Below are 19037 nucleotides of genomic sequence, written 5' to 3'. Positions count from 1 at the left end.
TATAAGTTAATTTTCAATAAATTAGAAAGCATCATTAGGTTAAAAATTGTTTTAAAATGAACGAAAATACTGATTTTATTTATTTAATTATCATAAAAAGCTGGCAGTACAAAAAGCCAAGGCTGTGCTGGTAAATCTTGCTCGTCGGCAGAGTATATAGCGCATTGCTTGTACTCGCACACACTTGATCTGAATGCATAAGTCAAAAGAGTGGCGTCCAGGTCGACCTGAACAACCACCGCGGTTGAATTCTCTTGCTGAAACGAAGCCCCACTCCAAGAACCGTTTCCTCTTTGGAACTACATAGGATATATTTTTTATTTCTGTTGAATCTAATATAAAAAAAAATACTAACATGGAAACCATCCAGTCCTGCAATGCGAATATCAACATCATAATTAACAGCCAATGCACCAGGAGAAACAAACTCTGCACTTTTGGGCTGCAGGAAAATCATAAACCATTGAATATACAAATTGTATAAATTTATCATACCACAGGACCATATTTCCTGAAATTTGTTTGGCCGTAAATCACGTTCTTCGCCGCGTTTGCCAGTCTTGTGGTTGCCGTTTGTTTGTCCCGAAAGTGAATACTGATTTTTTTTAATTGAAATTATCTATAATTTTTTTTAATTGATAAATTCTCACTCGCCGGTTGGTGAATCGTGGTCGGTGAGGTCATAAGTGTTGCCAACAAAGGCCTCTGGGATCAAAACATTGGGCAGCACCCCTTGATCGGCGGTCTGGTGCACACGCAAATAACCCCACCGAAAGTCGTCACCCTGTTCCGTCGGTCCATTCTAAAATTCCAGCATTTACACTTATTATTTGTGCTCATTTTTTCGATTGTACCTGAAAGACGCCGAACGGAAAAGCCACTGCGTTTTCATCGGCAGGGACGTTTCCTTGCTGAAAAGTGTCCCGCCAGTCTTTTACAAGGGTTTGAATGTGGCATGAGTAATAGGCGCTGTTCCACTCAACGTTGGTCGAGCCCTGATACCAAATGGCGCCCCTGATGGCCGTTTTGGTGAGCGGCGCCACCATGCCGTTCCATAGAGCGGATTCAGAATTTTCAAATTCACTTTTGAAACAAAAAAGAAATATAGTGATATATAATTAGAAACTTTTGTTGCTTCTTTAAAATTTAATTTAAAATATTTCTTTATAAAAAATTAATAGTTAATAAAATCAATATTGAGGGTGATTCAAAAACCTAGGCCCATAGGTTAACTTAACTTAGCCTGGGCTAATTTATTTCAATTTTCATTTCTACTTTCAACGCGTGTTTACTAGGCTCAATGGAGGGCAACTTTGCGCCGTATAAGATAAAAATTTTACCTTCCAACAAAAAATTAAATTATTTCTGCGGTGTATCCTTTGTTTTTACCGGTTTTTACTGCCTTCAACGTATTCAGGGTCGTGCGAAAACCCAAATTTGAGCGATAAAAATGGCAGGTTAGCCTTTTTAACCTTTTGGATCGCCCTCGTGATTATGAAAATGATCTCAATTTGTCTGAGAGGATTGTCTGTCTTTTACCCGTCATTGGCAGGTGTGCCGCAATATTCCATCACCCTGGGTGACGACCACGCTTCAATCCTCGTCCCCGACCACGAAGAATCAATCAGACCAATCGGTCTAGTGTTTCCAAAATGATTTGAAATGCGTTCGCCGAAAAACAAACACAGCGCCGAAAAAGAGGCTGCTAATTCTGCTCGGAAGAAAAAATTCGGCATTATTAAAATATTAAAATTCTCCTACGGTCTTCCACCTGACGTTGGTGCACTCCACGGAATTGAAAATCCATCCACCTCGACTAACTCAGAATTAAGTGAGTAATTATTTTTTATCTGCAGAAGCCGCAAGTTTTGGTATCCAAGAGCTTTTTCAATTTCTTCGGTGGCGTTGAACACCTGGATTGCCAAATTTGTTTAAATTCTTAATCATAAAATTTTTTATCCAACCTCCCGGACCGGCATCTCCATGTTGCTTTGCCCGCTGCAAAACCACACGTCACCGAACCAGGCTAATAAAGAGACCGTCTCGTTTCCATTCTACGTTATAATCCTGATTAGTTGTGGTAAAAAAATTTATATAAATAAAAATACACCTGAGATAAATTGAAATCAACTGGGCCACCCTGAGCGTGTGGTGGGAGCACAATTTTCCATGTACCGTCCACTTAAATAAAATTTCATAGGATTTAATATCAAACTTATAAAATATTTTTTAATTTTTTACCATCTACGGGTGTTTCGATCGAATTCCCTTCATAGGTGACGCTCACACGTGCTCCAAAATCGCTAAATCCGGCCAAAACAGCGCTTTTTGGCTCCATTTGCAAAACCATTTCGTTTTGATAAACGTTAAAGAGGCGGAATTCACCTGGTTTGATATTCACGCAAATTAAAAAGTTTTGCATTTAAAATGAAATAATTCGCAGACCATTCGCCTCAGAGCATAAAAGAGCGAGCAGGGCAGCTAAGAAAACTTGAGTTTCCATTTCTTCAATATGAAACAAGTTTTTCTGTTACTATTTCAAACTGATTATTTGATAACAAGTGGCTTTTCAAAGTTGTAATCACATGAGAGAAACTTATTATGTAAGCCTAAAGATGAGATAAAAAAAATGAAATAGTTTGATTAAAAGAAAAAACACAAAATTTTATGCAACTTGCTCCGCAGCAAAGTGATGCAAAAGGCCTAATTCTTCAGAACTAAACTACTTGATACGCATAGCTTTGAAAGAGGATTTATGGAACTCTTTCTGTTTATTGATTATCCAGATTGTAAACTATCTTATCAAGTCACGGCAGGGATAAGTATTTCAGCAAAGTAGACTTTTCGTAAAAAAATTCTCGTGGTAATGGGATTTTTTTTTCAGATTTAATTCAGCAGTTTTTTTTGCACCGCTGCGTTGAAATGCACTACATCAAAGTCCTCAAAACTTATTTTGTAAAATTTTAGAACTACATATATTGAACTATGACAGAAAATATTTTATTTTCCCTGAATATCAGGCACATTTCTTACAATCCAGTCCATATAATTTGTTACGTCGGTGAAGAGCGAGTAATATTTGGGGTTGCAAACTGTCTCCACCTTTTCATTAATAATCGCTTGTTTTAAAATTCCAGAACTGACGACCCCTCGCAAATAGTGTCGGCCGTCCCTGTAAATTGTCAGACCGCCTCCACTGTCACCAATGCACGTAGCCGCCTCTAAAAGTTAAAAAATAGTTCATAAAACTTTAAATTTTGATTTAAAAAAACGCACCATTTGGTTTTCCAGCGCAGAAATTCATGGTGGGTTTTAAGAACTTTCCGAAAAACTGTCTCTGCTGGAGGAAGCAATTCCTGTGCGAAGCGATGTTCAATTCCACCTTTTGCAATACAGTGGCGCGAATATCTTCAGCGGTTTTCCCATAACCGGCAACCTTTCAACACTCTCAGTTTTAATTAATCAATTAATTTTGAATGAATAAAAAACCTCTCCAGTTTTATGCGAGATGCTACTGATGCTATAATCTTGATCCCACAAACACGCCGGCTGGACCATTTCTGTCAGTTCGACTTTCGAGCTGTCGAAAATAAGTAGGGCAATGTCGTCCTCAAACGTTTGGGTCACGTGATCGTAACCTGAGTGAACCAAAATTCGATTCGGCTAATGTCGATAAACAAAAAATTTTGATTAAATTTCATAAAAAAAAAAAGTTTTTTTTACTTACGTAAAATGATTGTCTGGAATCTTCCGTCCTTTTTTCAGCGTCGTATTTTCCCAGGGTAACTTCGACCTGATTTGAAGTGTACTGCACCACTCTCCCACCTGTGCTCTCAAAGAAGCAGTGGGCCGCTGTTTCAAATATAAAAAAATAATAATAATTTTAGCTTATTTATAATTCAATCATTTTTTTAACTTCCCACCTGTTACAATTGCTCTATTGGAGATCAAAGTTCCGCCGCACGCGTCAATGGTGACCCCTGCCTTTCCGTGGAAAGTAAGGCTTGCATGCCAAGGGGACGTTCCAATTTCTGCGTCTAACCCTCCAAAGACAAATCCCGTGGGTCGCAACTCGGTTGACCTTCTAGGCCTTTTGATGGCCGCGTTTATCTGCGTCAGGATTTTTCCGCAGTTAGGAAAACTCAACCCCGATCTAAATTCTAAAATTTTTGTTGTTAAATAGCTGCTTTTTTTAAATTTCAACTTACCTATTTTTGGTTTTGTGGAAGGAATTTTAGGCATGAGAATCAAGTCCGGCACCAATGAGATGATTTCCTCCAACCAAAAGTTGATGTCCATCGAGGAGCACACCTTTGTACCTGACGGCTTGGTCGAATAGAAACTCCTGAGCGCCCTCAGGTAGTGCCGAGTTTGGCCCTGTTGCGTTTCTCGATTTATAAGGAAAAATTGGCAAGGGGCTATAAAATTAAGTAAAATTGTTTAGAATTACATGAGAAATTAATTTTAATGATCACTTTCAGAAAAATTAAATTTTTATAAAAAAAATGCGAGCATGCAGTGTTATTTATAATTGAATGTTTTTTTTTAAATTGATAAAATTAGGAAAACCAGAAAAAAGATTCATCGTTATCATTATTTGATTGAACCTTAATTTAAATTTTTCAAAAAAATGTCAGCTTTTTAGAACTTACACTTTGTGCATATTAAAGAGTTTATATTTTCTCCCCAAAATCTCAGATATTCCTCCGTGTGGCAACAATCTTCTGGCTTATAAACTTCTGCCCACTCTGCGTCCTGTTTAATTAAATCATAAATTAAGAAAAATTCCTCTATATTATTAATTAAACTTACGTCGCCGAAGTAAGTTCCATAATAGTTTTGAGACGAATAAAAATCGTCCGAGTTATCGCGATTGTAGAGACAAATCGGCAATAAATTATTAGCGAATTTTATTTTATTTGTGGTCCATAAAAAATAATCTGTGTGTGGTGACATTTTTCGTAGAGTTTTTAATCCAATAACCTAATTTTAAATTTTTCAATTAATATGAGCGGATAAAGATTATTTTATACCTTAATGTTCTCCAAAAGACGCAATCGGGCAAAACACTTTCCGTCCTCACTTTCAGTGTCTGCGCATGAATCGCCACCGTAAATTTGCATTTCATTTGAATTTCTAGTCCTTATGTAATGATCAACCACATCTCGGCATTCTAACAAGTAAAATTAAAAAGTAATATGATTAAAAATAAATAGAATTTTCATCTACCGTGAGGAGTGATTACGGCCTGGGCTGAAATTAAGATCCCTCGGCAAATGTAACTTTTTGACCTGACCCTGACGACGATTTGCCACGGCTGCTTAAATTTATTTCCAGGGTCTCTTGATGACCAAATTCCACAACCTTCAAAACTCAGATTTTCCTCTCGATCTCCAAAATCTGTTCAATTTTTAAAGATTTTGAAATTTTAAAGCACGGAATTTTAATTTACCTGGAGCACTGAAAATTCTTCTGTTTCTTTTGGCGCAAAAATAAGACTCGTCGCCTCCTTCATATTCAATTTCACGAAAGTTGCTGCTTCCTTGTGCACAACACAGACCGAATAAAGAAATAAAGAAGCAGGCGAAAATTTTTGCCTCCATGTTGCACTGGAATAAACAACATTCTCCGTTGAAAAATGGAAGAGAATCGTTAAAATGACTTACGCCGGATGTCTGGCCAACCTAAATCAGAACGAGATTAACAGCCTTCATTGATATGTTCTTCTTTGCAACGGAAGAGATAATAATATGTTCCCTCAACGAAAAAATAAAACGATACAAGATGACCTTTAGGGCTCCTCGTTGTATAGGCCTCTTGGTTATCGTCACAAAAACAAAAACAGCGATTCAGCAATAATTAAAGATCAAGGAACTTTTAGGAGGAGCGAAAACCAGTTTCGCAATAGCCGCAGGGCAGAAGGAGAAGGATATCCACCGTTGCTTTATGAGTTGAGACAAGTTGAGAAAAGTTGTCACTTCTTTTTGTGTCAAAAAAGCGTTATATTTAATTTCAAAACTAAAGCCGAGAGATTTTTAAAAATTAAAAAAAATCTTTTCCGGCAAGAGCTAAAAAAATAATACAAAATAATAGACTCTCGGTCTGCATTTTTGGCGCTCTTTAATATTCGTTTGGCGCTGTCGCCGGCAGTGGTGAGAATTGGAACTAAAATTTGTCAACATAAAAATAGCGTGCAATTTTGGTGGCTCAAGAGCTTCTTTAATTAGACTTTTCAGCCGCATTCGGCCATCTAGACCTGAATCAACCCTTTGGACCTTTAAATAAAAAGGGTGAGATCAATTTTAGTGTAGAATTTTCCCATAATCAAAGGTACTTTTCACACAGATGGCTACTACAGAAGTGTTGGTCGACGCTCTGCCGTACATTGACCAGGGCTACGACGAGCCGGGAATCAGGGAGGCCGCCCTGGCGATGGTTGAGGAGGAGAACAAAAGGTACCGACCGACCAAGAACTACCTCGAGCACCTTCCGCAGCTCAACCTGAGCTCCTTTGAGACTGACATCATGAAAAAGGTAAAATGGAATTTCTGAAAAGAAGACAAAAACTAATTTTTATATTTACTTCTTTTTCAAAGGAATATGAGCGATTGTCCCAAAAGCAGCCGATGGACCTGTTGAGCATGAAGAGGTACGAATTGCCGCCGCCGCCTGCGGGCAAACTGACGGACATCTCTGCTTGGAGCGAGTGCGTGGACAACTCGATGGCCCAGCTCGAGCACCAGGCGACGCGCATCTGCAATTTGGAGCTGATGCTGGAGCACAGTTGCGAGTCGTGGAAGAGCTATCTGGAGGTGCTGATACAGTTGGTCCTGAGTGCCCAGAAGCAGCTGCAGGCCCTGCGGAAGTCCATCCAGGAGGTCAACTGGCAGCGCAAGAACGAGCAGCTGCAGGCCGGAGACAACCTCAAGGCCCTCGAGACCAAGTGGGTCGGGCTCGTGTCCAAGAATTACGAAATCGAGCAGGCCTGTGCCTTGCTTGAAAACACGCTTCGGGCTGAAGGCGTCATTCTTGAAGTTCCGTAGAATTTTGACATACAAAATGTGACTTTTCGGTGCAGTGAGATGGACATTCAAATTCTAAGTTTTTAATTCAGCATTTAAATTATAATAATAAATAATTACAAAAATACAAAATGAAGTAAATTTGAAGATTTATTATAGATTTTCCTTGACTTTCTTAATCCAGGCTTAAAACTGATTTTTTTCTTGTAAAATTGGGTCGTCTGAGACTATGAGATATTAGTAATGAAAACAAGAAAGCTCTTTTATTACACTGAAGCGTTTATTTCATTTTTTTTTTTTTTTTAATAATTGTGAATTTATTTTACATAATCTGATAATACACAATAAATAGGTAATTAACATTAAATGGGGGGAGTAATGAATAATTTAAGAAACAGAAAATTCTCTCAGGTGATTCAGCATTCTGGTGTCCAGCAGCAAACACTTTCACAAGTCATAATCAATATAAATAAATAAATTAACATGAAAATACACACATAATTTTGGAAATTTTCACGAGATGTAAAAAAAGAGATTCGAGGGTTACAGAAAAACGGTCAACATTGTGTTCGGGATTCTTCAAGCGGTAATAAAGGTTCAACAAACATCCACATTCAGTCGTAACTCCTAAATTAAGTTTGCTAATCTTAATTTGTAATTAATTGCGTTTGATAACAGTATTATTTGCTCTATGCCAGCACAGAGTTTTGTAAGTCTTTTAAATTTCTTCCTAAGTTCCCACTTCCTTTCTTTCGTTCATGCCTTCTTTTAATTAATGCACCAAAATTAAATTGTTTTACTTTAAAAAGCGTTCAATAAAACACATTCAGCTATCAATTGTTAAGAACATTTCACTTTGGAAAAACTAACAACACGAAAAATGTCAAAAATGAATTTTAATACTCGTTTTTTTGTTCAAATGCCTGCGTAGTAAAAGCGTCTGAGTGAACTTATTGCACCAAATAATGTGAGACAATTTCTTAAACTTCCGTGGAATAATATAACGACAGATCTCTCGCGGGAGGGGAATAAATTGTTAGTGTGAGAGACAATCAATTCATTCACTTGTGTGACATCGATACAGTTAAATAATTATATGTGTAATCAGTCAACTATATAATTATGTAGAGCAAGGGGTCTTATACAGCTTGCGTTGGTACGACAAAGACACCACCACAGACTTCGATGAATAAAAAAAAAATTTAAAAACCCGTTTTTTTATTAATGAAAAATGGAAAAGTTGAAAGATCCACACCGGTATTTTGTTTATTTCTGGACAAATTAGTATGGATAAAATCAAAATTATGATAACACCAGGGGATTTTTTTTATCAAAATTTCAATTGTAGCTATGAAATTGTGTCCACTTTTATAATTAAAATAAACATTTTGCCGGTGTGGTCCATTCAGGGCTGCCGAGATGGGTTCAAGTGAAGCTAGAATGAAATTCTTACTTGTGCCTGTATAGAATAATTATGAAAATTTCCAAAAGAATCTGGCAGTTGAAAAAATTGTTTGAAAAATTCAAGCTATTGCCTCCAGCAGGGAGTTGAGCTCACAGCAGGTTAAAATTACAGTGGGTGCACTGCTACCTTCATTTCTCTAAACTTAAGAGTAATTCTTTTGCGTATAATTTGAGTGAACTTGATCAGCTGTCTCAATATTGATTCACAAGAATAGGCGGTACAATTATTTTCAAAAGTCCAATTTTTCAAATGGCTTGTTTGAAAAAAAAAATTATTTTAGTTATATTTGCAGAAAACCTAATTTTCTTTCAAAATTCCCAAAATACCAGTTTTTATGAGAATGCAAGCACAAAATTTACGCCGTCTTTCTCTTGAATTGTTGAGAAAATTTTGAAATTTCGCTTGCGGCTTTACAAACGTGATACAGTTTTGGCGAGAAATATTCTCAATGTATGTTGGCCTTGAGATTTCAGAGGAAAATTTACCAAAATCAATTAGTGTGTCCAGAGACCCACCCCGCCCTAGATTCTCGTTTCGCATACAAAAATATCTTGTCCCTACGTTTTGTCCGGGATCCACACGACGCTACTATTTACATTCTCGACGGTGCTGGTCGAGTTGATGTTGGCCGGTTTGAAGAGCGGCAGGCAGAGCTTCCGGTGCAGGTGGAAGTACTTGGTGATTTTGGTGCTGGACGACGAGCCGCTTGCCGCCGCGCCCTGTTTGTTCTCCTTGCTATCCTCGGGTGCGGCCGCCGCCGCCGCCGAGGACTTCTTGCCGCCCCCGACGAACAACATGAAACGCGCCCCCAGGCCACTCTTGCTCCTCACCCGAGGGGAGGCGGCGACGGCGTTGTTGTTGTTGTTAGCGGTGGCCAGCAGGTTCTCGGAGCTCTCCTGCACCTCTGTGATTCGGTTCAGTGATTGACTTTCGCGCAGTCTTGTCTCGCCAGCTGTCCCGCACCTCCTCCGATAGCCGCCCCCACCATGCCTCCGACCCCCGGACGATGAACCGCTGCCATTGTTTCCACTTTCTGAAGCCTCTCCGGAAGTTCCGGCCGTCTGTCCTGGGGGTTGGAGACCACCTGAGCCACCCCCACCACCTCCGGCAGAGTGTCCGGGACCTCCAGAGTCGCTCGAGTCGTCATTTGAGTCCCGCCTCCGGCTGCTTGGAGGCAGGTGGGACTTGAATTTGCGTTTTTTCCGGCTTTCCGAGTCTTCATCCGAAGCGTCTGAGGAGCTGCAGCTGGCCGTCCGGCTCTTGTGGGGCTTCGGGGGCCGGGTGAGGACCACCCGGGGAGGCGCACTCACTTTCATCTCGTCCACAGACTCCTCACTGATGTCACTGAACGTTAGAGTCGGCGCGGGCAGCGTTTTGAACTTGCTGGGGGCGGCATTGCCCCCAGGGGCACTCACTAGAGCGTTCGACTTGGGTGTGTAGCGAAAACGGAGCGGTGGAGCCACCTTAACCACGTCTGGCCGCTCCACCGTGCTCAACTCCTGCACCATGTGGCTCAGCTTGCCTTCAGAGCGGCTGCCCCTTCGATTCAGCAGCGAGTGGCTCGAGCCGCTCCGAGAAGAGTCGCTGCCAGCGCCAATGTCGGTGTCGTCGTCATCGTCCTCTTCCTCTGTGACGATGCTGCACTTCCGACCTCTTGGCTGAGTGTTGGTCTAAAATCGCAAATACAAAATCATTTTCAGATCTAATATTGAAATGAAATATAGATTAAAACGCTGACATCAAAGATGTCATAAATTTTCCATCTTCAGAATTAGTAGTTAAATTCACACAAAAATTTGATCATTTTAAAATTTAACAAATAATTGCTTGGATTGTAAAAGAGAAAAAATAGTTCAAAAACAAATCAAATCTTAAACCTTTCTAGTGAAACATGAAAATTCATAAGAATGCATAACATACCTGAACCTGTATTACATTTTCGTCAGGAACTTGCAGCAGAGAGTTTTCGTGACTAGATTGCTGCGTTCGAAGAGAACCAGACACAGAGTTGAGAGCAGTTGGCTTTGGCAAGATCAAATCACCAGGAGAACTATTGAAATCATAATTTTACTCTACATTCAAAATTTATTTATAAAAATCCTCACCCTTGGTTGATTTGATGATGGGCAGGACGGGGCGATCCGCGTTTGGCACTGATCGAGTGTGGCAAAATCAGATTATTTGACGAGTTTGGCATTGAGAGGTTAGGGCTGGCGGCCAGAGACTTGCCCCCCTGCTGCACTTTCTGGGCTTGCTCCTGCCGCTGAGATCGCAATTTTCGTTCAGCCAGCAAAAAGTACGTAGCTGTGATGTGGTTGTACTCATTTTTATCCAAAGCTCTGGCGATTCAAATAATTTATAAAGGTTTCAAAAGAATTGAAAAAAAAACTCACTCTAAAATTTCTTCCTTAGCGGCGATTTTGCCTGAAACCATTTTCTGGATAATTAAATTGTGGTCCTCTTCAGAGACGTGCTCCCTGGAAATAAGTGGCAAATACTCAGACGGCTGAACACCGCTGCCCTCCTGCAGCCACGGGTCCTTGGCAAGTTCCTCCAGACTGGCTCTCTTGTCAGGCTCACGCACCAGCATTCTTGCAATTAAACTGAAACAAATTTAAATAAATAACTTTTCATCAACAAAACCAGCAAGATGTTTCATTAATTTTTAATTCTCTTTTAAATAATAAATTGAAAAAAAAAATGGAAAATAGGTATCCATAATTATTCTTATTAATTATTTAAATTAATTTTCTAAAATTTGGCACTCACTTGCAGCAGCCTTTCGAAACATAGGATGGCATGGAATACTTGCAGTCCATGATCATGGTAAGAGTCTCACTATCGTTGGCCTCTTGAAAAGGGGCATGACCACAAACCAGCATGTATAGAATTACACCTAACGACCAAACGTCTGCAAATATTTTAAAGAAAAATTAATATGATTCTTTTCACTTTATTTTTGAAATACAGACCTACTGCCGGAGCGTCGTACGAGTCGCCGAGAAGAATTTCGGGAGCCGAGTAGGCGAGAGAGCCGCACGAAGTTTCCAATTTCTGGCCTGGGTTGAACTTGTTGCTGAAGCCAAAGTCTGTGAGCTTCACCATTCCGAGTTGCTCGAAAAAGACCACGTTTTCCGGCTTCAGGTCTCGGTGCACCACGTGCAACTTGTGGCAATACGAAATGGCATGCACAATCTGTTCAAAAAATAATATGAATTAGGCACTGGCTAAAAAGTTATGATATAAAGTACTTGTCGAAAGTAATTTCGAGCCTTGTCCTCGCCTAGACCGTCCTCGTAGCGCATGATGTAGTCGTAAAGGTCACCACCGTCGGCCAGCTCAAGAATCAGGTACAGTTTGGTCTGGGTGTCAATCACCTCGTATAATCGAACAACATTTGGATGCTGCACCAGTTTCATACAACGCACCTCCTGGAATTGATAAAATTTTCAAACAATTGCTTCATAAAAGAAGGAAAAAATCTCAAATCCAACAAGGATGGACCCGATTCTTATGACAAACACAAAGAGTAAAAATTTTAAAGATGATTATTTTATAAAATATTTTTAATTAAATTTCATATTGTTAAAATAAAATATATTAATTTAATTACAAAAGTTAAGTTTGTTTTATTTAATAAATTCATTTCAAAATTTTTTGGCAATTGATTATTGCTTTTCAAAACTTTAACACTCACAATTTTTTTTTTTTTATAAATCATTTAATTAAATAAATTAGTAAATTTTTAATGATAAATGTTATTCTTTATTCTTAAAAACGTGTTGAAATTAATTTGTGTCATTATAATTTCTTTTATCGATTTTGCCATATTATTATTATTTATTGATATTTAAATATAATTGACCATGATTAATTTAAATTCAGGACAAATAACCATCAAGGTGGCACATTGTCACATTGTTTGTACCTGAAAGAGGTGCGCCCTGGAGACCTCGTCCAGTTTGGTCTTGTCAATGACCTTGACCGCGACCTTCTCACCGGTGAAGACGTGTCTGGCGAGCTTGACGACGGCAAAGTGACCCCTGCCGAGCGTCTCCTCGAGGTCGTACATGCCGGCGATTTTGCATTCGGAGCCGCGCGAAAGGAGACTCGAGGAGCGACTGGTCATCAGCGGCGCCGGCCCCGCTTCCTTTGGTCCCAGTTCGCGCCGCAGCAGCGGCGGCGCCGGCAGCCCCTTCCGCTCAGGGGACTTTGAGTCGACCTTTGAGATCAGCGGAGAGACGTTGCCCTCCCCTATTCGCAACATGGCCTGCAAAGAAACAGCACAGAAAATGTTGATTTATTATTTATTTGCAAAGTTAGAAATAAAAAAATTAAAATATAAAAGTTTCCGGATCAATTTAGAAATTTCAATTTTGTAATTCCAAAATTTGCATAGGTTTGGGATGTAAAATATATTATATAATTATTATAATAATAATAGACTTCATTTGTTATTGAAAATGAAAGAAATGGCGATAAAATAATTAAAAAATAATCCATTCTTACGTCCAGTCTCTATTATTGAAAAATTTTTGGTTTAAATATAATCAAAATTAAAATCAGAAAATTAAATTTTCAGTATTATTGTGTTTCACTGATAAAAAAAAAAAATAATTAAAAAGAGTAAAATAGAAGAAAACACAAAAATCAATTAATAAATTTTAATTGCGTCTCTTTATAAAATAACCTTTTATCCATAAATTTGTATTGATTGAGGATAATTATAGAAAAAAAATTTATATTGATAGTTAAATAAAGTAAATATTGGAAATAAAAGTGATCTGATGTTCCATGATTATTTTTATTCATTCAATTTAGAAAACATTTAAAACATAAATAATGATTGTTTTATAATAAAACCAACTGAAACTTCCTTATTTTGGAAATCGACCGAATTTTGAAACGTTTTGAAACACGTTGCATTTTTTTGTCTTGCGAGTTTCCGGCACGTGGAGCTGCCGAAATAGCAATCGCGACAAATGCCAGTCCAAAATAAGTGTCTATTCTTGGGCTGAAGATTCGCGATCCGTGGTGGGTGGCAGTGGCGTCGTCGAAAGATAAATATAAAAATAAAAAAATAAAAAACAGCGGTGACGCCGCGCGTTTGCGACGCAGCTCGCACAAAGCGGCGTGTGCGGCCAGCTGTGAGAAAATCCATCGCCTATTCGAGGCAGCGGCCCTTTTCGGTGCCTGCACACATTGGAAAGACACACACAACTTGGCATGGCCGGTTGAAAAACTAAATTTAGACACTGCCACCGCGAGAAGTTGTTGGTCGGGCTCGGCCGCCGCGAAAAATTGCTCGCGGCCGCACACAAATCGTCGTCCAGCTATTTTCGAAATGCACGCTCGGAATCTTCGGGATAAACGTTTCGATCGAACTCTCGAGTGACACCGGGAGAATGACCCACTTCTCTGCACACCAATCAACCCCGGATTAATTCATCGACGCATAAAAAAAATATGTGCGCTCCAATAATTCCAAGAGCAACTGTTATAGTCAAATGAAGTAAGGGATTGTTTTAAATTGACATTTTTCCAGATTATTTGAAAATTATTGAAGTAAAATATTGTATTATTTGTAAGTTAGAAATAGAGACGTTTAAAATAGGTTACATGTTACCTAGTATAAAATTAATCAAAAATTAAAAAATTAAATAACATAGAAAGTTTAATTTTGCTTATAATCTGCACAGATTTTTAGAAATTTTTGCTACATGAGATTAGAGTTTTTATTTTTCTGACCAAAAATATTTGTACATTATTAAAATTTGTGAAATTGTTGACAAAGTGGATATATATTATCAAACCAATCAGTGGATTTTAATTTAAAAAAGTAAATTTTTAAAAGGTATTTTACAATATTTTATTAAATTCCTCCACCCTTTTTTTGTAAAATTGAACTTTCAAAAATAAACAAATATATGAAATAAGTAAAAAACATTGTAAACCAAAATTTATGTCGCCATCCACCACATTATTGGCTATTTCATTTGATTGTAAAGTCAAATTAAGTGTTTGCAACAAAGGTGCTTAAAATTGCCAATTGTTTTCTGATAATTTCCAAAAATGGCTCATATTGTTGAAAAGACTTTACCGAGCTAAATAAAATCATTTTTAGAGATCCTCTTTTGATTCATTTGAAACTTATTCTATTAAAAATAACAAAAAGCAAAAATGATGTCCATTTTTTTTATCCTTCAGACAAAAGTGTGGCTCAGGGCAGGATTATCGCCCAAACGTATCGAACCGCAAAAATGGTTTATGACGCTTTATGATTAATTTGGTTCCACTCGGCGCACTTCTCACTTCCGCTCAGGTCAACATTCTTTGCAATTTTATGACCAAGAACCAGATGATGAAAATAGTTCATTTCTCAACGCAGCTGCAAAAAAAATAAATCTCGCTGCATGTTAAAAACAACAGCTGCATATAGTCATTTTCAGCACTTTTACAGTTTTTACGTTGATTGAAAATATAAATAATAAATTACTATAGTAAAAAGTCTACCAATTAAAAAAAATACAAGCTGATTAGCTAAATAAAAAGAGAAATAAAACAACATTTTATGACTAAAATGATGATAAACAAAATAACCCGCATAGACGAGCCAGCATTTAAATTAGAAACGGTAAAACTTGATATTAAACATGCGAATTTTGATTTCGTCCTAAAATTTCGTTAAACATTTCACTGTTACTTTAGCGAGGGGTTAATAATATCACTGAGGCTATATTATGTTTATGTTATTTTTCATAGGGCTTCCGGCTTGCAGGCGGAAAAAGAAAGGAATTGGCTCCAGCGAGGGCGATTCGTAAGCCAATTATTCGCGGCTAATCAAATCAATTTGCACAGCCAAGGACCACCACGGTCCCAAATCAAAATCGCAATCCAATTAAGGAAAAAAAATACATAACATTAATTAAGTAACAAATAATAGTAATTTGGTACAAGATATTGATTGTGGAAAATAATAAGTTGGCCTAATTGAGGAATATTCTTTACCAAAATACTCTAAATTTGACAAGGAGAATTCATTTTAATTTAATTTTGTCCAATAAATTTTGTTCTTATCATTAGATTTTCTCACTTTATAAGTTTTATTTAATAAGAATTTATGAACGGATGAAAATTTGAAGCCTCATTTTTTTTGTAATTTCATGGCAAAATTTGAGCTTTGTTCGTGATAAGTCAGAACATTAAATTGGTAACAGCAGCATTTTTATCAATTTATATAATCCTTAGAATCTTTGAATTTTATGAGGGTTCAAAGGATTCATAACAACAATTTTTGTTAAATAATTTTTGCTGTAGGAGCAAAATTATTTGGCTTGGAAGAGAAGTGAAATTTATTATTTTTAAGGTTTTAAAGTTCAGAACATCAATTTTTTTAAACAATTTCTTGCATCGAGTGACGATTTGCACCAGGCCAAATAATAACAAAATAAAAATATGCCTCCTTCGTATATTCGGGGTAACTTTTGCTTCCTGTTGATATAACTATTAGTACTTTTTCTAACTGTTGCTGCCGTTACAAAAGAAATCGAAGAGTTGCGGCTGTGATAGCGTATCGTCTCGAGAGCAGAAAAGTCTGCCTTTCTTTCGCAACAACTTCTGGCTCCACGTCGCCGATGAATGACATAAAGGGAGAGAAAGATAAACGACGCACGAGTCGATCAATAAAAATTAATGCAAACACGAAACAAACGTGAGTGCCAAGGCCGGAAGAGGAGCGTTTCCCTTAAAGGAGTCGCCAGCCTTGGGGGTTGTGTCACAATCGCGCGCACAGTCATGCCCATCTTTACTCGTCTCGTTGCAAATTAAAATAAAATTAAATCCTCCATTTAAGATGAAAAACCTGTGTAAGTCGAATTGTAAAAAAACATTGAAAAATTCGCAAAATATTCAAATGAATTCTGAATTCAAACCAAAGGGTCAAAATTTTATTTCTTATGTATTTTGAGGCGGGCCACGCCCCCTTGGCCTGACCTCTCTCGGGGTCTCTTGCAGGGGCCACGGGGCCCGTTTCTGATGAAAAAGACCTGGTTAGGGGTGGGTGAGTGAATTTAAGGGATGATTCGGGTCTGAGCCGGAAGCGACGGGGCTTGCCGGGCCCGTTTCAGGGATATACCGACCTAGCTGTTGTGCGTAGGTCCGCGAACAGTCGCTCTCATTCGCAGCGCCGCTGGACGCTGAGACGCATGCTGGACGAGTCTGGCCGACGGGAGTGTGTCCGCAGGTAGAGCCAGGAGTCGCAAATCACGCCGAACATGGCTCAAAAGCGGCCCAGCCGAGCCATCAGCAGCACACCCGCTGTCATTATACGCACGTACGTCCACACGGAAAAAAAGCACTTTGATTCGCGAAAATGCGAACTGTGGCGCTGCGATCGCGGCTCGCCCGCCGCTGGCGCCACCGTCGCCGAGAGCACTTGCCGCGAACTGATACAGACGCGCTCTGACGGATGAATGAGGAATTCAACACGATCGATTTTTGTGTGCAATTTGAGATTTCATTTTTTTATCTTTCACCGTGGTCCGTGGGTATTTAATTCAAAATAGACACAGTTCTCTTTCAAGTAAAGAAATTGATTTTAATTAATTCCAATTCAAGGAATGGAGGAAACAGAAAGAACAGTGAACATTTTATGTAAATTTTTTCTACACATCAATGTAAGCTATTCTAAATAAATATTATTTTTGCGTATTAAAACTTTTATTTACTTTCTTCATATAACACATATAACATTTAAGTAAAAACAAGATTTTCTTTGTAAAATGAAGAAAATTATTATAAAAAACATAAATAAACTATACAACTGAATTTATTTAAAATTTTATTTGAATTAAATTTCAAGTGAAAATAATTAAGAGTGAAGTAATTTTCATTTTTAATGCACCTAATTTGATGATATTTCCATCTTGTTAGGGGTCGGCAAATTCAATACTCCTTGAGCCAAATTATTTACGATTAAATTTCATAAAAAGCAATTTGGCTTTCTTTTGGTTTTTTAGATTATGATTAGAGGTAGGTAGAGGCAGAGACATTGTCATATAATGAGTAATAGACATTTACTTCTATCATTAATTTCGCAGAATAACTCTCAGCAGTTACATTAAAATATAAAAGGAATAAAAAAAAAAGAAAAAACAAATAAAATTTTTTAAATGTAAACAATATAATTTTCTATTTTGAAGAAAATGACACTCGAGGAGATAATCATGGAAATGAAGAGGGGCTTTTGCAAAAATTGTGACCGTTTTCATTTTTTTTTTTCTTATTAAAATCATTTTTTGCAACATGGAAAAGCCCGATCTCTTCATTTCCAAATATTTTCTATTTAATATTTTTTTTCATTGATTTTTAGAAACACCTTAACTTGCAGGTTTTTCACAATGGCAGCATCCCCTTTTAAATTTTTGACATTTGGTGGAGTCAAGAATTAAGGGTGCATCAGCATCAGTACTTTGTATGAGTTGAGTCAGACTGGCGAGCAGACGGGGAGGATTCTCCCGTGTGCGAAAATCGATAAGGGTAGAATCGGCGGATGAGCCAGTATGGCGCCAGAAGGTGCGCCTACCCCCGACGCGAGGCCAATCGCGAGCATTCCTCGCAGGCCAATGGGGAGACGCCCACAGTTGGGGGATGCTAGCGTCTGCAAATCCCTCGGAAACGCCACCCCAACCACCACAGTGCAAACGATTTACGCACCAATTATTAATCGGCCGGAACTGCGTTTTCCCTAGACTTGTAGACTTCAATTCCGGTTGCGTTGAACAGTTGAAATTTTTGTACTCAGGAACTGAAATTTTCAAATTTCAGGAGTATTTTCAATGTTGCAGGTTACGGTGGACCAATGAATTTAGAACGGTTCCTCATGCAAAACTATATTTTTTATTCGATTTTGTATCACGAACGAGACCTTTCAAACAGGGGTGTCTCGGTACTCATATCGCACGTACGAACCCTTCACATAAAGAGAGGAGCGTCAAATTAAAAAAGAAACTGACAGACAACCCCTAGCTGGTTATTGAGTTATGCAACCCGCTAGAAGTGCGCGACGCGCCGGTTGCATCAAAAGGCTTCGCAGGCGTTTCAAGTTTCTCCGTCCGACTAGCAAAGTGAATTTCTGCCGACTGACGTTTGGTGGGATTATTTGAAAGCTTGAACATCAATTTCAATTAATTTCTGAAACGTTCAAATAGGAAATAAATTAAATACCTTCAATTTCCTCACCCCAAACAAAATGATACTAATTTTTTTTAAGATTTGAGGGGTTTTAATGTAAGATGTAAATGTTATTTTTCTAGTCTAGGACCCCCATTAAAACCCCCAAAATCATTCTTTACTTTTTGTTTCATTTTATTACATTCTCAAATGCTGATTTTTTTCTAGGAGGGATTTATTTAGGATGAATTAAGAAAAAAAAAACGAATTTAAAAGAAAAGGGGCCAAATATATAGATGAAAATTTTCATAGGCTTCATGCTTCAGGCTGGAGGTTTTTTTGATAATTTTAATACAAAATTCAAAAGCGTTGTTTTTAGG

At 38.1% G+C, this 19037-nt stretch overlaps 4 protein-coding genes across 4 annotated transcripts; 1 reads left to right on the top strand and 3 right to left on the bottom strand.

Annotated features, from left to right (window-relative positions):
• Positions 1-69: 69 nt before the first annotated feature.
• On the bottom strand, positions 70-2597 carry LOC132205774 (sialate O-acetylesterase-like). The gene is made up of 11 exons (XM_059635044.1): positions 2446-2597; positions 2242-2385; positions 2111-2181; positions 1965-2054; positions 1772-1913; positions 1540-1711; positions 855-1083; positions 651-802; positions 496-595; positions 356-442; positions 70-299 (listed from the first exon to the last, which is right to left on the bottom strand). Exons 1-11 carry the CDS (start codon positions 2501-2503, stop codon positions 84-86), a joined length of 1461 nt encoding a protein of 486 aa, XP_059491027.1. The 5' UTR covers positions 2504-2597; the 3' UTR covers positions 70-83.
• A 142-nt stretch (positions 2598-2739) lies between these two features.
• LOC132205773 (uncharacterized) lies at positions 2740-5848 on the bottom strand. Its single transcript, XM_059635043.1, has 12 exons — positions 5667-5848; positions 5453-5609; positions 5230-5400; positions 5034-5173; positions 4813-4983; positions 4653-4755; positions 4209-4418; positions 3924-4160; positions 3728-3852; positions 3490-3663; positions 3277-3436; positions 2740-3221 (listed from the first exon to the last, which is right to left on the bottom strand). Exons 2-12 carry the CDS (start codon positions 5601-5603, stop codon positions 3001-3003), a joined length of 1863 nt encoding a protein of 620 aa, XP_059491026.1. The 5' UTR covers positions 5604-5609; positions 5667-5848; the 3' UTR covers positions 2740-3000.
• Positions 5849-6128: 280 nt separating this feature from the next.
• Positions 6129-7169, top strand: LOC132192473 (pre-mRNA-splicing factor SPF27). The gene is made up of 3 exons (XM_059612457.1): positions 6129-6290; positions 6346-6534; positions 6597-7169. Exons 2-3 carry the CDS (start codon positions 6346-6348, stop codon positions 7041-7043), a joined length of 636 nt encoding a protein of 211 aa, XP_059468440.1. The 5' UTR covers positions 6129-6290; the 3' UTR covers positions 7044-7169.
• Positions 7170-7281: 112 nt separating this feature from the next.
• Positions 7282-16867, bottom strand: LOC132192472 (SNF-related serine/threonine-protein kinase). The gene is made up of 9 exons (XM_059612456.1): positions 16626-16867; positions 12416-12757; positions 11739-11918; positions 11460-11682; positions 11257-11398; positions 10881-11090; positions 10593-10826; positions 10408-10537; positions 7282-10157 (listed from the first exon to the last, which is right to left on the bottom strand). Exons 2-9 carry the CDS (start codon positions 12752-12754, stop codon positions 9045-9047), a joined length of 2571 nt encoding a protein of 856 aa, XP_059468439.1. The 5' UTR covers positions 12755-12757; positions 16626-16867; the 3' UTR covers positions 7282-9044.
• Positions 16868-19037: the final 2170 nt, after the last annotated feature.

Source organism: Neocloeon triangulifer, unplaced genomic scaffold (assembly GCF_031216515.1).
Source record: "Neocloeon triangulifer isolate White Clay Creek 2 clone unplaced genomic scaffold, ASM3121651v1 ptg000003l, whole genome shotgun sequence".
Lineage (NCBI taxonomy): Eukaryota > Metazoa > Arthropoda > Insecta > Ephemeroptera > Baetidae > Neocloeon > Neocloeon triangulifer.
Note: the sequence above shows the minus strand (reverse complement) of the source record. Positions and strands in the feature narration are given on the sequence as shown.